The sequence below is a fragment of the Takifugu flavidus genome, chromosome 14 (genome assembly GCF_003711565.1).
Source record: "Takifugu flavidus isolate HTHZ2018 chromosome 14, ASM371156v2, whole genome shotgun sequence".
NCBI classification, from domain to species: domain Eukaryota; kingdom Metazoa; phylum Chordata; class Actinopteri; order Tetraodontiformes; family Tetraodontidae; genus Takifugu; species Takifugu flavidus.
Window position 1 is genome coordinate 5,411,716 of NC_079533.1, and position 13,488 is coordinate 5,425,203.

Genomic DNA, 13,488 nt, shown 5'->3' on the forward strand with positions numbered 1-13,488 from the left:
TCAGCAAAGTCAGAAAATTTCCTATTGAGTTTTGGGCTATGGACCAACACAGCATACATGATCTCCTTTTTGTACAGGGTGGTCTTGTATACCTTCATGACAGGCTTTTCACTGTCGCAAAACTGAGGACGATAAAGGACATTTATATGGCAAATGTGTTGACCAGCTCATCAGGACATAGCACAGTATTACCATTTTGACACAATGTGCTTTTTAGCTGACAACAAATCAAAGAAAGCCGCTTGGAACGTTTCCTCTACCTGCTCTCTGTAAGCATCAAGCACTTCTCTGAGTGTGAAGCTGAAGCAGAATGAGCCCAGTCTGGAAGTCTCACTGAAGGCTGCAGAGGTGGCAAACTGTGCCAAAAACTTTGGCTGCATTTGGCGTTGTTCCTCTGTGTGTTCTGGGTAGGTTTCCTCCAGCATCCTGTTCTCAGCAGACTGGATGTCATCAGGTGTCACCACCATTTTTTTAAATAAATTGCGGGAATAAATAATCTCAGTCTCCGCAAACAGCTGAATGCTGTCAAAACCATCAACCACTCCCATTTCTCCCACTGCATACTTAGTTTCATTCCTGGAAAACCGAAACTTTTGCGTGCGGCTTCTTAGGTAGCTGACCGCTGGCCGCAACTAAAAGTAGAATAATCAATAATGAATCGTTCAAAACAAATCAGCTGGAAACTCGGAAGTGGATTTCTCTGTAATACATCCATAACACCTGTTAGGGTCAAACGACCTGAAACATGTGAAAAACAAATAATGCAAAGACAACAGTTTTGAATTTTACTTGCAAGGAGAACGGAGAGATGTGCTCAGTTACAGATCTCCAACACGTTCTGACGCACAACTTCGCCATCCTTCTTTTATTGAAATTAGGAGGTCCCTAGTTACACAGAATTCAAATGTGCCTAAAGGGAGGGGGAAAACACAAGATAACAGGTCCCAAACAAAGCAAAAGACTGTAAATCATAATGGTGAGATTATACTGATTTGATTAGCTTAGCTCGCACACAGCACATTCTTCCATATCAGACAGATTAAAAGAACAGCTCCTGTGTCATGCCCTGCAGCTCTATCTCCAGTCAATGTCACTTCCCCACAGCAGCTGCATTTCTGTCGCCCTTGACCAGAGAAGTTCGAGTTGACATATCAAGCAACATGAACATTAAGCATTAGCAAATAATAAGAAACATTAAGTAATGAGAAGCAATATAACAAGAATAAAGAAAATAACAAGGTAAAAGCAAATCAGAGATAACTTTAATATAATGGATCTAACACACCTGTTCAATATAAAAGATTAACTGCACGTTAATAATATGATAATAACTCAACACAGGAACTTCCGACGCGATATTATCCAAGCATCAAAGTTGCGTCATAAAGGCGTGGAACACAAGGCGCTCATGTTGCAATCAGTGACGATTACAACACCCTTAAAAAGACCCTTGAGCAGTGGTTGGAGACATGCAGATCTGCTCTGCTGGGTAAAACCTTTTACTCATGGCGTTGGTATACATTGTTGTGTGTCTCCGTTGATGGTTGTGTCTCAATAGTTTCTCTTCTGACATTGATTTCCAGCCAAGACGGACTGATACCCCATTAAGTTTTAATTCTCTGCCACTATTCATCGATACACCTGCTAAACCACGTCTGCTCACAGAGCGCCACGTCCCCGCAGGTGATATCAAAAACCATTTGGGGATTTCTCCACGGAGACTATACTTTTCTTTCTACTTTCTTTTCTCTAAACTGTGTAAAAATATGGAACACCGTTCCATTTTTGTCTAGGGTTCCTCTACAGTGCGTTAACGCGCATCTAAATCTGCTCTCGCACGATAGGCGTAAATAATTTAGGCAACCGGACAATGAGTGAAATCAATTCATAGGACAAGACAAAGCAAATAACTGTGATACTGACGGTTGTAAACATAAATTGAAACCATAGAAAAGACGATTTTAAAAACCTAGTCTACTTGACACATTTCATTGTATTTGAACAGGCATTTAAAGAGAAGCCTTACCCTCGCTCATAGGACCACTCAACGCATGCGCATTCAACATAGTGTCCCTGGTTCGGAGGCATCAATCAGAAATTTTGAAAACAAAACGTAGAACTTGTTAGAAACTATAACATTTGGAATAAATTCTGACTACAAACCAGCGGAACAGATTTGAAGCAGCTTTTGCCAATCGGAGCTTGGTTATTCATCTTATAAGTCACTTGAAGTTCGAACCAGACTAGTTAAACTGGGCTAACAGGATTACCTGATCGTCGCTAAGCAGACGCCGAAGTTGGCCGAACCACTATGAAGTGGGACGAATGGTGGTGTCAGCCTGGTCGACCGTAGAGGTTAGTGTGCCGTCATAAGTGGAATGGATGGGAGGGAGCCAGACCTACTCAGCTGCTTACAGATAATGCACAACACTGATTGTGTCAGTTTCTTTATATTTGAATGTTGTCACACGAAAAAGTCGTTCAGATACCTTCCCGAGATTTATGGTTTCATCCCCTTGTTTGGTTGACCAGGATGCTCCAGGGGCCATATGGCAGCCTGGACCGGGACCGGCCCCTCATCCGGCTGCCCTTCACCAGCTTTGCTGTGGGTACAGTTCTGCTCCCGCTCACTGGCCTTATCGCCTGCCTCTTCATTTCTCTTGTGTACCATTTTGAAGATGCAACGTACACACATTGCCAGGTAGGTGGTGTCACGCTGCAACCTGGTAAATCTTAAAGTCTGAACAGCAAAATCTCACATCTGTGAACACTCTGCATTTAAAATGGATGACAAAACTCTGGATTTCAACTCTTTGTTCTTCCAGGTTGCAAACTACTTGCCATCCATCAGTGCTGCAATTAGCCGTGTGCCAGAACGCTACATTTGGCGCTGCTGTATCGGCCTACATTCAGCTCCTCGCTATCTGGTTGCTGCTGCATATTTCAACTTCTACTATGGCCGGTTTGCCAAGAGTCTGCCAGAACTGCTACTGAGTGTGCTGGCTCTCATCTGCAGCCTGTCTGAAAATACAGGCCTGCTGCTGCTCACATATGTGTCCTCCACTGAAACATACAGTGAGTTGAAGTATCTGGAGTACTCACAGGCCTCAGGTTGTAACGCCACGCCATCAAAGCAACTAACTAAGAGATGATTAACTAAGCAACTAACCTTTTATGCACCAATCAGCCAGGACACTAAAACCACACTCATCAATTTGATCCAACCGTTTCTTATTTTGGTTTCGACTGTCCAATACATTTGTGGATTTAATGAGTTGTTTCTTTCTGTAGGTATTCACAAAAATGGTTTTATCGTGTTCATAGCAAGCTCTCTGCTACACATGCTTATTACCTGCGGACTATGGCAGGTGATCAGAAGACACTATGTGAACCCAGAGGTAAACAGAGTTTTGTATTCACTGTTTCATTTTATTTTTGATGATCAGAAGCATTGTAATTCTGATTCCAGGAGCGTTGGATGGCAAGCATCTCCCACACATACACACACACACACACACACACACACACACACACACACACACACACACACACACACACACACACACATATTTTGTAAAGGCTCCTTCACACCCTTGTTGAATTTAGCAATCATTAGAGGGCAGTGCAGTACTTGAGACAGCAGTACTTCCATCTTCTCTCAACAGGTTCAAACACAGTTGTTGGCATAGTATCACTGTCCTCTAATGAGACAAGCTGCCAACAGTTAGTGAGGAAAGATCTTCTGTAAGTGAGAAATTATATTTTTTTTAGCTAATACAGCTTAGAGAAGCCACTTTTGCTGTCGATCTAGAGCGATAAAGTTCATTTACGAAAATCCACAGACGCGTGTAGGAGGGATGAGGGTTTTACTTAGTTGTGCTAAGAACTAGGAGTTAATAGTCATTTGGTTTCAGGAATGCTATGAGTTTGAACTATACTTGTGATTTAGAGGTGGATTGCACCGGCATTGAAGAGGTTTGAGCTGTGTCTGTTTCTTGACAGGGGTTGAACATGTTCCTACATAGTTTTTCAAAAGCCTCAAGTTGCTGTGTACTTAAATTCTAGGTTCGAACACAGCTGAATTTAATTTTGGTGCTTCCTGTTTCAGTGTTAGGAGCTCAACTGTAACACTTCCTGCCTACTCACACTGTGTGTATGTCTAGGAAACCTTCAGAAGCGAATGCATAGAACCCACCATGTCGCTGTTTATATCTTCAGTCTTATAAAGCAGTTTACATTAAATGAATCTATTAAGAAGATTTACCAGAAAAGCAAAGGTTAGATTTTACTCTTGCCTGATGATAAATTGTATCTGTTGCAGGAGATCACGTCACAACGTTGGAAGCTGCGGATCTTCTTGTTTAACGTCAGCTGTTGTCTGGCAGCCGCATACTTCTATAGGCGTCACAACAAGTTCTGTGAAGCAGGAGGTGAGCATGATGAACCCAAGGTGACATCAGCAGAGTTCAGTGCTGAGGCCACTCTTGAATCCACTATCTGCATACTTTTAATTGACTCTGTTTAGTTTTATGGTTTAATTGTTTTGTGGTTGGTTTCTCATCCTTACATCCCACAGTCTACACACTCTTCGCATTCTTTGAGTACCTGGTGGTCTTTTCCAACATGGCCTTTCACATGACAGCCTTCTGGGACTTTGGGACCAAAGAGGTGATCGTTGCGACGCCACCGGAAGACAAGCGGTACTGAATCTGAGCTCTGAACGCTTGAAGGACACCATGATGCCATGAGATTAAGGTCAGCGATGGTGTTTGAAGTGATCCTGGAGCAACAGGTGCGCTGAGTCTTTAATAAAGACAACAGCCATGAGCAGCATTTTTGTTTTATCTGCTGTTGTTGATGAAAGATTTTTAAGGGCTTATTTTTTTTTTTTAATTTCTGATATTTTTCACAATTTCTTTTTGGTCCTCTGAATTTCTACAATCTGTGATTCATCTTATGCAATTTGACTATCCAGACAGAATTTTACGAATATATTTGCAGAATAAAAGACAACCCCTCTTTACAGCGATCCCAACCGAGCTGTTTACGACATGTTTCACCATGTTTCACGTTTGATTGTATTTTCCATCTTATTTTCTGTGAGTGATTCATCAACACTCTTAGTGCTTGTAATCTGTAAACTACCTGTAATAATTTATATACCTTTTGTTTCTTTAAAGAAATCCATGTCAGAGAAATGGTATTGAGACTGATGATGATAGACAGGCAGATGAAGACTCAGGTGTCTGCGGGAGGTGAAGCTGAGGAGGAAGAGACTCCTGCTGACTAAACTGAACTAAAACTAACCTGCCAGGTGACTGTAAATGGTTCTCAGAGATTTATCCTTAATACTGAAGGGGGCACACCCACCCTGGGACACCTGTAGAGTCCTGCACAAGGTTCACCCATGTCATAGATTTCATGTCATCCTGAGTCTGCCTACTAATGCTGAGCATTAAAAAGATGAGATTTAAGATGGAAGCTTGCTGGTTTTTAGCTGTTTTATTTCCCCATTGTCTCTACTTATTCAACTTCTTAACAGTTTATTAATAAAAGTTAAGCATTGTGGCTTGAAGCTCCAAATGTCTGAAGCCAATAAATCTGCTGTTTAAGACAATTTCCCCTGTTGAATGCCAAGAGAGGCCCTTTGTGTTGCAGTAAAAATGTGTACACCAGTGCACCACGTTATCGTCATCAGGATCTCCTTTTTTCCCTGAAATAAAACTAGCAAAACTAGAGTAATAGAAAACGGAGCAATAGAAAACACCCAGACATAAATAGAATTTTTCAGTTTAAAACTCTTGGTGTCAAAACATCAGAAAAAATTATTTTAAATTAAAGGCCCCTTAAAGCAGAACACATTATAACCACAAACAGTGTCTTTAATTAATCTGAATTATAATTATTAGAAATGGTGACACAGTTCTCAGCCCAAACTTCATTTTGCATTTCTTTGAAGATAAAGGTTCTAGCCGGATATAGAAACATTTTTCAGTCTCTCAGCTTCAGAATCTTACAATGACCTCTAGAGTAAGATGCAGTGTCTCTTGCTAACTGTGGGCTGCGGGTTGAGAAAGGCCCTCACAGCCTCTGCGAACACGTCCTTGATGCCATCCTGGTTGAGGGCAGAGCACTCCATGTAGCGTACAGCCTGGATCTGGCGGGCGAGGGCAGCACCCTGCTGGTGGGTAACGGGTGATTGGTTCTGCTCTTTGAGCTTCCTCTGTGTGTCGGGGTCATTCCTGAGATCACTCTTTGTGCCGACCAGGAGGATGGGAACGTCCGGACAGTGATGAGACACCTGATGGTTGTCAAAGTTATGCCAATAAAAAGAAAGGGGAGCAGAAATATCTTCATTTTACACTTATTTTCTTCAATCAAGGACATTTTAGAAGAATGTCTTTTGTGCAAATATGTGCCACTAGTTGCAGCTGCTGCTCTGAGGATTTGTTTTGCAATGTACAGGTAAACATCATTTGAACTCTGACCTCTGGGTGCCACTTGTGTTTGACGTTCTCATAGGAGGCGGGGCTTGAGATGGAGAAACAGATGATGAAGACATTAGTCTGAGGGTAGGACAGTGTCCTCAACCGGTCATATTCTTCCTGACCCGCTGTGTCCCACAAGTTGAGGCTAACAATCCTACTATCTACTGTCACCTGAAAGCAACACAGTAGAAAACAAGGAGTTAGGGACAGCCGTCACAAACCTCACCCTCATAATATCTGTAATACTTGTAATAAAATTACCACCCTCAGCCACCCACCTGGCTGCTGTAGTTGTCGAAGACTGTGGGGATGTATTCTTTCGGAAACGCTCCTGTGGTGTAGGAAATTAGAAGGCATGTCTTCCCCACAGCGCCATCTCCCACCACAACACACTTTACACTCTGCATGATCACCTACAATCACACACACACACACACACACACACACACACACACACACACAAGGGAATTCACTTTTGGATTAAAAGTCAAAAATTTCCGAGCATGTCTTGAACGCAACATCAGGCTATGCCCCGCCCAGTGGACCTGTTAAGCGAGCAGGTCTTAATTTGAGCCAATGGCAGCGTCCCACCAATTAGCGGAGCACCGTCTAACGTCATTTCCGGTCGATAAAATCGATGTTTCCTTGGTTGAACACAGTTTGGTGGCAGTTTAGCGCCTGTGCTCTCATAATAATTTCTCTGGTGGTTTATGAAGCATGTTTCTGACTGGCAGCCACGGAGAAACAAACAATCCTTGAAAACAGCTAGCTGAGGTTAGCATCCCTACTTTAGTAACTGGACTGATGTTCCTCATGGACTTTTCCATCAATGAGATTTAAAGGTAGGGGAATAAATAAGTCATTTAACACAGGTGTGTTTTCAAGTAGGGAGTTAGAAAAACAGCGCAACAGGGTTTATTGGCTGTATCAAGACCCTTATTCATTCGGACCATTTTGAACCTCGTGGTGTTTTTGCCAAAGATGCATGAAGATGAAAAATACAGTAAGGTTCCAATCATATCAACTTGTGTTATAACAGGACAAAGTTAATTTTAAACAGCAGTTTGAAATGATTTTGGTTTTATAGTCCGACCTATTAAAATAAGCAGTGTGTACATTAACCTACAGATAATTGTGTGTTCATACAATTTAATTTGAAAACAGCCTGTAACTTTCATGTAAAGCATTAGCTGAATGTTTGCTTATGTCCATGTTTCTATCTGTTCTTTATTACTGACATTCATAAAATGTCAACTATGGTGTCTAATTTTCCCATATTGTTGTTTTGTGCTGAATGTGGTGGTCTGTATCACCCTCACACTGCCTGCCTGCCTGCTGGAGACTTGATGCAGCATGTGGAAGATGAAAAGGTTTACCTGTGGTATGTCTGTCTTCTCTTGGTCAGTCTCCAGGGTCTTCAGTGAACTTCAGAGTTTGTTCATGAGATGTCCCATCGTCTGACTGCAGGAAGAGGACAAAGTTTGTTCTCTGAGCGTCTGTCTGTTTATGGAAATGATCTCTGCAGACGGAAACGGTCTCCAAAGAAAAAAAGATGTTATCCTGCATATATATATATATATATACACACACACACCGGCGCATGTGCACAGACATTTGAATGCACCGTCTCCAGCAACTGTAATGTGCTGACTGTAGTATTAGACTTTATATGTGTAGTCCATCTACTGCTGAGTAAACTACAGTAAATTAATCCTGCCAATTCTATGTTTCTGCCTCTAGAATTTGGCCTCAGGTGTTAAATATACTTTATAAGTGACAATATTTCCTTTATTAGTAGCAGAAAATGATATCAGTGTGAATGAAGGGACAAATAAGAATTCATGGCCATTCACACAAAAGCTGAAGGTCACCATTGTTGACCTGCAATAGTGGCGTAGCAACCCTGATTAGGATAAGATCAGCCACACAAATGACTGGTAACCAATAGCCGAGCCCATATTAGAGGCCACAGGTCGAATCAAAAGGTCCGTTCCGTTAAAGTGACGCAGATCAGGTCACCCAAATCACACCTGTCTATCTGATCATGTCTGACCAAACAATTTCACTTAAACCTGGGTTTTTATTTTTGGTATTTTATGCATAATTATCTTAAAAACGAATGCCTGAAGAGAAGAGACGATTGGATCAGTGGACGTTAACTCTGGTGCAGATTGTTCTCAAGTTTTTATTCCGTCCAGATGTCTGGACGGAGAAGGTGGCTCCACCCAGACCCAGGAGATGCTGAGACCAGCCTCCTGTCTTTGGGTGGAGGTCTGTTGAGCTCACGTTGAGCTCACCACCAACCCCAGTCTCACATTTTCTCCTCACACTTCTTCTTCCCTCTGCTAGTTTTGCTGGTGAACCATAATAGAACTATGATCTTTCCTCTTAGCAATCAATTTATTATAAGTAATCTAATAACCTGCAAAAAAAACGTTACAAATGTCGTAACAATGTTCTTTTGTAACCCAAATGTGGTTGCAAACGGGAAGTTTTCAGTAGTAAAAAACTCACATTGTGGTTTTATTTAGACAGAAAGTAGCTTCCAGAGTGAAGAGAGTTGATGACATGCTGGTTGGCGCTGAACAGCTGAACAGAACGTAAGGTCTCAGCCCTCCCACCTCTGGGGACACAAGGCTGTCAGGTCATGCTTCAACTGATTGAAACGAGCTGTGAAAATTTGCTAACTGCAGAAAATTTAGAAAAAAAACAACCAAATATACGTTGTGATGCAAATTTGAAAAACCTCAAGTAAACTGGAGCGGGTCCTAGAGAAACCAGCACATCTCAGGGGGAAACGCTGTGCTGTCAGTCAAGCTATGAGAGGAAGAAAAGAGAAGGCGCATTTAGAAGAAAGAGGAAGAACCGTTGATCTGTAAACTGCAAGATGAGTGAAACACACACTGGTTGGGTAAAAACAGCCTTCCTGTTCGCGTGTGGGTGTCTGATATATTCAGTTTATTTCAGACTTTCTTCTCTTTTACTTGAACTCCACTTTGTTGTTAGAATTATTTGTTCTGGGAATTACAGGAACATTGTGCAGTTCACATTGGCTCTAACCTACAGGGAACTATGGTTTAAGATGTGAGCCTCTTGGTTGGAATAACCTAAAGAACCAGCCAGTCGGAATGAGCACAATAACTTGGTTACAGACGTCCAGTTGTCACATCCGGATTTTACAGGTCGTCTTCAACCCATTTAGGAACCAAGAATTGTTCTGGTTTTGCCTTGTCAGCTGTGTTCTCTGTAGCCTATTTCTGCTGGTTCAGGATTCTCCTGAGCCACAGAGGAACTGTGCCATCCTGCAGCTGAAGCTCTGATTGGAACATCTCTAAAACTGCAACTGTGAGGTTTACAAAAGGTTTCACATGGACTATTTGTGTTTCAGCAATAAGGGAAAACTCAGATGAGGAGAGCGAGCTTTGCAGAACTGGTACATTGTTGTGGTGCAGCTAGCTGTCTCATTAACTCAGATATTCTGGAATAAAAGCTTAACAGATGAAAGGGAATTGTTTACAGACCAAGGATATGTACGTGACACGTGTTAGCGCTGACAGGCCTGAAACGCCTGGTTCTTATGGTCCAAAAGGTGACTGGGAATAGCAATTACATCCTTTTAAACCGGGCTAATGTGCCCCTATATTTAGTGCTAAACACCTGCATCATTTTCTCTTAAATGGAAAGAAACCCCAGAAACCAGAACAACCCCCCTCACCCCATTTGGAATATTGGACTGAAATTGGCCTAAACTAGCAGAAAATTCTGGCTAAAACTCAACAAAATATTGGCCCAAACTGGTAGAGGCCTCCTGGACACAAACGGAATAGGTGGGTTACCACCACCAAATCAAAGATAACTGCGTCACCCAATGGATCCTAAAGAATCATCCACCACAGCAGAGACTCAGGCCACAGTGGGTCAAAGGTCAGATAGGAGGCCGGTCTGTTGAGTGAGCCTTCATCTAGTTTGACCTGTGATCACTGATCTCACATGCAGCTCCTGAAGGCAGCGCTCAGGCCTCATCCTGACCCTCAGGAAATGAGTGAAGAGACTGCAACAGGAAGGGTTTGTCCTCAGAGCAGCAGCCTGTCGCGCCACACTTTAACCAGCTCAGCCGTGCTCCTGACTCACCCAGTTTGTATGTTCAATTAAGAAACCATCCCAAGTCCTCCTGAACAACCAGCTGAAAATTGCAAAAACGGCAGTTGTTACCAGGAAATAGAGAAGCAGGTCGGCATGAGCTAAAACAGCCCAGAACACACATTAGAACCACAGAATGAGGTCAAACCTGAAACCAGAAACGTTAACATGCCAAAGATAACTGGAGTTTGAATAAATGCGGTTTTAATCCTATAGCTACATATTCATCTGAAGCTGGACAGAAGACGTTTCCTCTGGTGTGTCGGCCAAAAGAGAAAAATCCTCTTTCTCATAATCTCAAACTTTTGTGATTACACCGAGTGCACCTCTGACCCTTGTCTCCATGATGTCATCCTATCCATCACACACACACACTGTGTGTGATGTATATATATATATATATATATGTTATAATTGTAATTGTCATTGTGACTAAATATATTTTGAGTCTTCTTTTCCCTCCAAAAAATCAAGTTTATATAACTGAAACATGTTGAAAAACCCATTTATTAAAGACACGGTCGCCCAGTTACCTAGTCTGGTCATTGCGAAACCAGTTATCAAGCACATTCTATATATATATACACACATTATATATTCTGATATGTATAATGTATACACTCTGTACTATGTAGAGGTATACAAAAAGCTAATTATCCATTTATCTTGGATTATTATGCATATTCTTTTTTTATATATTTTCTATTCTTATTTCAATTTTTTTTCTACGTGTTTTTGCTGCTGTAAATTTCCCTGTTGTGGGACAAATAAAGGAATCTCAATCTGAAAATTCCTATCTTTGTTTTTAATTAAAATTAATTTAAAAAATAGTGATGATTGCCACATTTTTAATGATCAGCTCATTGTTGTAGTTAAGTAGTCATTTAATCAGTTCTTCTGACAGGTGTTTCATATATTTACTTTAGTATTAAACTAAAGCTTTGTTTTAATCATTCCACAAAAATCTACACACACACACAAACACACACACACACACACTGAGGGAGTGGTCATACTTCATCTGTTTCCTGCAGCAGCATCAACAAACCAACCACTCATTTATCTTTAGAAGAATTAATCAATACACTGATGGTCCAGTGATTTACTAAAAGTGTGGAAACACACAGACACACATAGACACACACACACACACACGGAGCTGATGAGTGTGATGTAGAAAAGCAGACGCTCACCAGTCATCGGTCCTCTCCTGCCACGAAGCTCTGCTTAGTCCTGCTTCTTCAATTTTCTGCTTCTGTGTGTGTGTGTGTTCGGGAGATCCAAACAGATCTGTATGTCACTGAGTTGTTGGACGGGCGGAGTTAATGAGGAGGAGGAAGTCTAAAATGGGTGAGGGAGAGGGTGGGGGGAAGTTTGAGGAAGTTGTGTGTGTGTTCTCACTAATACATCCTTGTCCTTTAATTCTATTTAGAGTTGCCTTTCTGGTGGTTGTTTTTGTTTGTGTGTGTGTGTTCCTTTACCTGTATTAGCTTCCTCTGTGGTTGACAGCTTTTAAATACTTGTTGTAGCTTCAGAGTTCAGAGTCTAAACGGAGCAGCTTGGGGCCCTCCTGGATGCATGAGCCTGGAATGTCAGTTGAACTTGTCCTTTTAGTCACTATCTGCTGCTCCTGACCACAATTTGGATTGACCAGTAAATTTTCGATCAGTCTTGTCTGGGCTTTGACTCTTGCCATGTCATGGATAATCCAACTTTTCCTGACAAAAAAATGTGGTTTCAGATTTCCGGGAGGTCATCTTTACCCTCTGTTGAAATCTGCACCAAGCTCACAGTTTGAGGAAGCTTACAGGACTCCATCATCCTCAAAACTCCCAGGGGCAACCTCAGAGGTCACCAGACTTGACACATTCCATTAATCAACACTTCATCCATATTACAAACAAATACAATTACAAACATTAATTTCCACTGAAGGTAAAGGAATTTTTATTTTGGTAAATATAAATGTGAATTTATGTTGAGTACTCAGCCTTTCAGCATAATAGCCGTATATTCCCTGATCGATCCATTCATTTCTTAAAACGCGTTTTTGATAGAATATTTTATCCTTAATGTTTTAATCACGAACAGATGCGGTCTGATTCCTGTCCTGCACTTCCTATCTGCGGCAACAGCGTGGTGCTATGGTAACATTGCAATGGCCGCCTTCACGATTCGTCGGAACGCTCCTATGGACTCAAAAGCAGAAGCGTCTGAGTAAAGAATGCGATGTTAAGAAGAGTTCCATCTTTTAATTTAATGTGGCCGATAGTTTGAGTGCATAAACATGAGCAGCTCAGAAGTTTATTAAAATCAAATGTATGCGTTCTTTACGATGAGAATAAAATATGTGTTATTCGCTCTTTAGAAACAAATAGATCAAGTAAAGTTAATAAAACTGCTGCCCTGAACTGTTGGAAGCTATTTTGAGCACACTTCTCAAAGGAACATTGAACGCAACGCCGTTCTTTGCTGTTATAGAAATGGTCACAAAGTAGGTTTTCCCAAAACCGTTTCAGTAAATAAAGTAGGGACAAATTCGGAAGGAAATGATCAATTATTATATTAAGCATTTGTTACATTGTCTTAACATTGTTATGCTACATATTGCTAGATATTGAAAGCTTGGGTTATTCTGAAAGAAGGGCCAAAAGTAATCACTCATAACATGATTTCTGGCTCTTTTATGGCAAAAATAAAAGAAAGAAAAAGAATCCAGGCGGCCTGTATGACACTTCGCCAATAAAGGGTAAAATGGATTAAATTAATAAAAAAGAGAAAAGTCGTTTATGATTTTCATCACTTGCTGTACAGTATTTTGGGTTTCATAATAAGGCTTTTTCCACGCGACCTTTTATTC

General features: G+C 41.3%; 2 protein-coding genes across 15 annotated transcripts; one reads left to right on the top strand and one right to left on the bottom strand.

The window, feature by feature from the left end:
- Nucleotides 1–1,348: 1,348 nt before the first annotated feature.
- On the top strand, nucleotides 1,349–5,481 carry pgap2 (post-GPI attachment to proteins 2). Of its 12 annotated transcripts, none has more exons than XM_057053429.1 (9): nucleotides 1,349–2,355; nucleotides 2,533–2,701; nucleotides 2,826–3,111; nucleotides 3,292–3,398; nucleotides 4,322–4,430; nucleotides 4,577–4,792; nucleotides 5,002–5,099; nucleotides 5,181–5,242; nucleotides 5,274–5,481. In XM_057053429.1, exons 2-6 carry the CDS (start codon nucleotides 2,534–2,536, stop codon nucleotides 4,705–4,707), a joined length of 801 nt encoding a protein of 266 aa, XP_056909409.1. In that variant the 5' UTR covers nucleotides 1,349–2,355; nucleotide 2,533; the 3' UTR covers nucleotides 4,708–4,792; nucleotides 5,002–5,099; nucleotides 5,181–5,242; nucleotides 5,274–5,481. The 12 variants fall into 12 exon arrangements, with proteins under 12 accessions (XP_056909409.1, XP_056909407.1, XP_056909402.1 ...); XM_057053427.1 differs by having other exon boundaries at nucleotides 4,577–4,755; XM_057053422.1 differs by having other exon boundaries at nucleotides 5,002–5,242.
- Nucleotides 5,482–5,859: 378 nt separating this feature from the next.
- On the bottom strand, nucleotides 5,860–11,973 carry rhogb (ras homolog family member Gb). 3 transcript variants are annotated; one of them, XM_057053432.1, is made up of 7 exons: nucleotides 11,822–11,888; nucleotides 9,235–9,305; nucleotides 9,003–9,111; nucleotides 7,865–7,949; nucleotides 6,767–6,901; nucleotides 6,489–6,659; nucleotides 5,860–6,301 (listed from the first exon to the last, which is right to left on the bottom strand). In XM_057053432.1, the coding sequence occupies exons 5-7, from the start codon at nucleotides 6,893–6,895 to the stop codon at nucleotides 6,026–6,028; spliced, it is 576 nt and encodes a 191-aa protein (XP_056909412.1). In that variant the 5' UTR covers nucleotides 6,896–6,901; nucleotides 7,865–7,949; nucleotides 9,003–9,111; nucleotides 9,235–9,305; nucleotides 11,822–11,888; the 3' UTR covers nucleotides 5,860–6,025. The 3 variants fall into 3 exon arrangements, with proteins under 3 accessions (XP_056909412.1, XP_056909413.1, XP_056909414.1); XM_057053433.1 differs by lacking the exons at nucleotides 9,003–9,111; nucleotides 9,235–9,305 and having other exon boundaries at nucleotides 11,822–11,973; XM_057053434.1 differs by lacking the exons at nucleotides 9,003–9,111; nucleotides 9,235–9,305; nucleotides 11,822–11,888 and adding an exon at nucleotides 10,620–10,644.
- Between the last annotated feature and the right edge of the window lie 1,515 nt (nucleotides 11,974–13,488).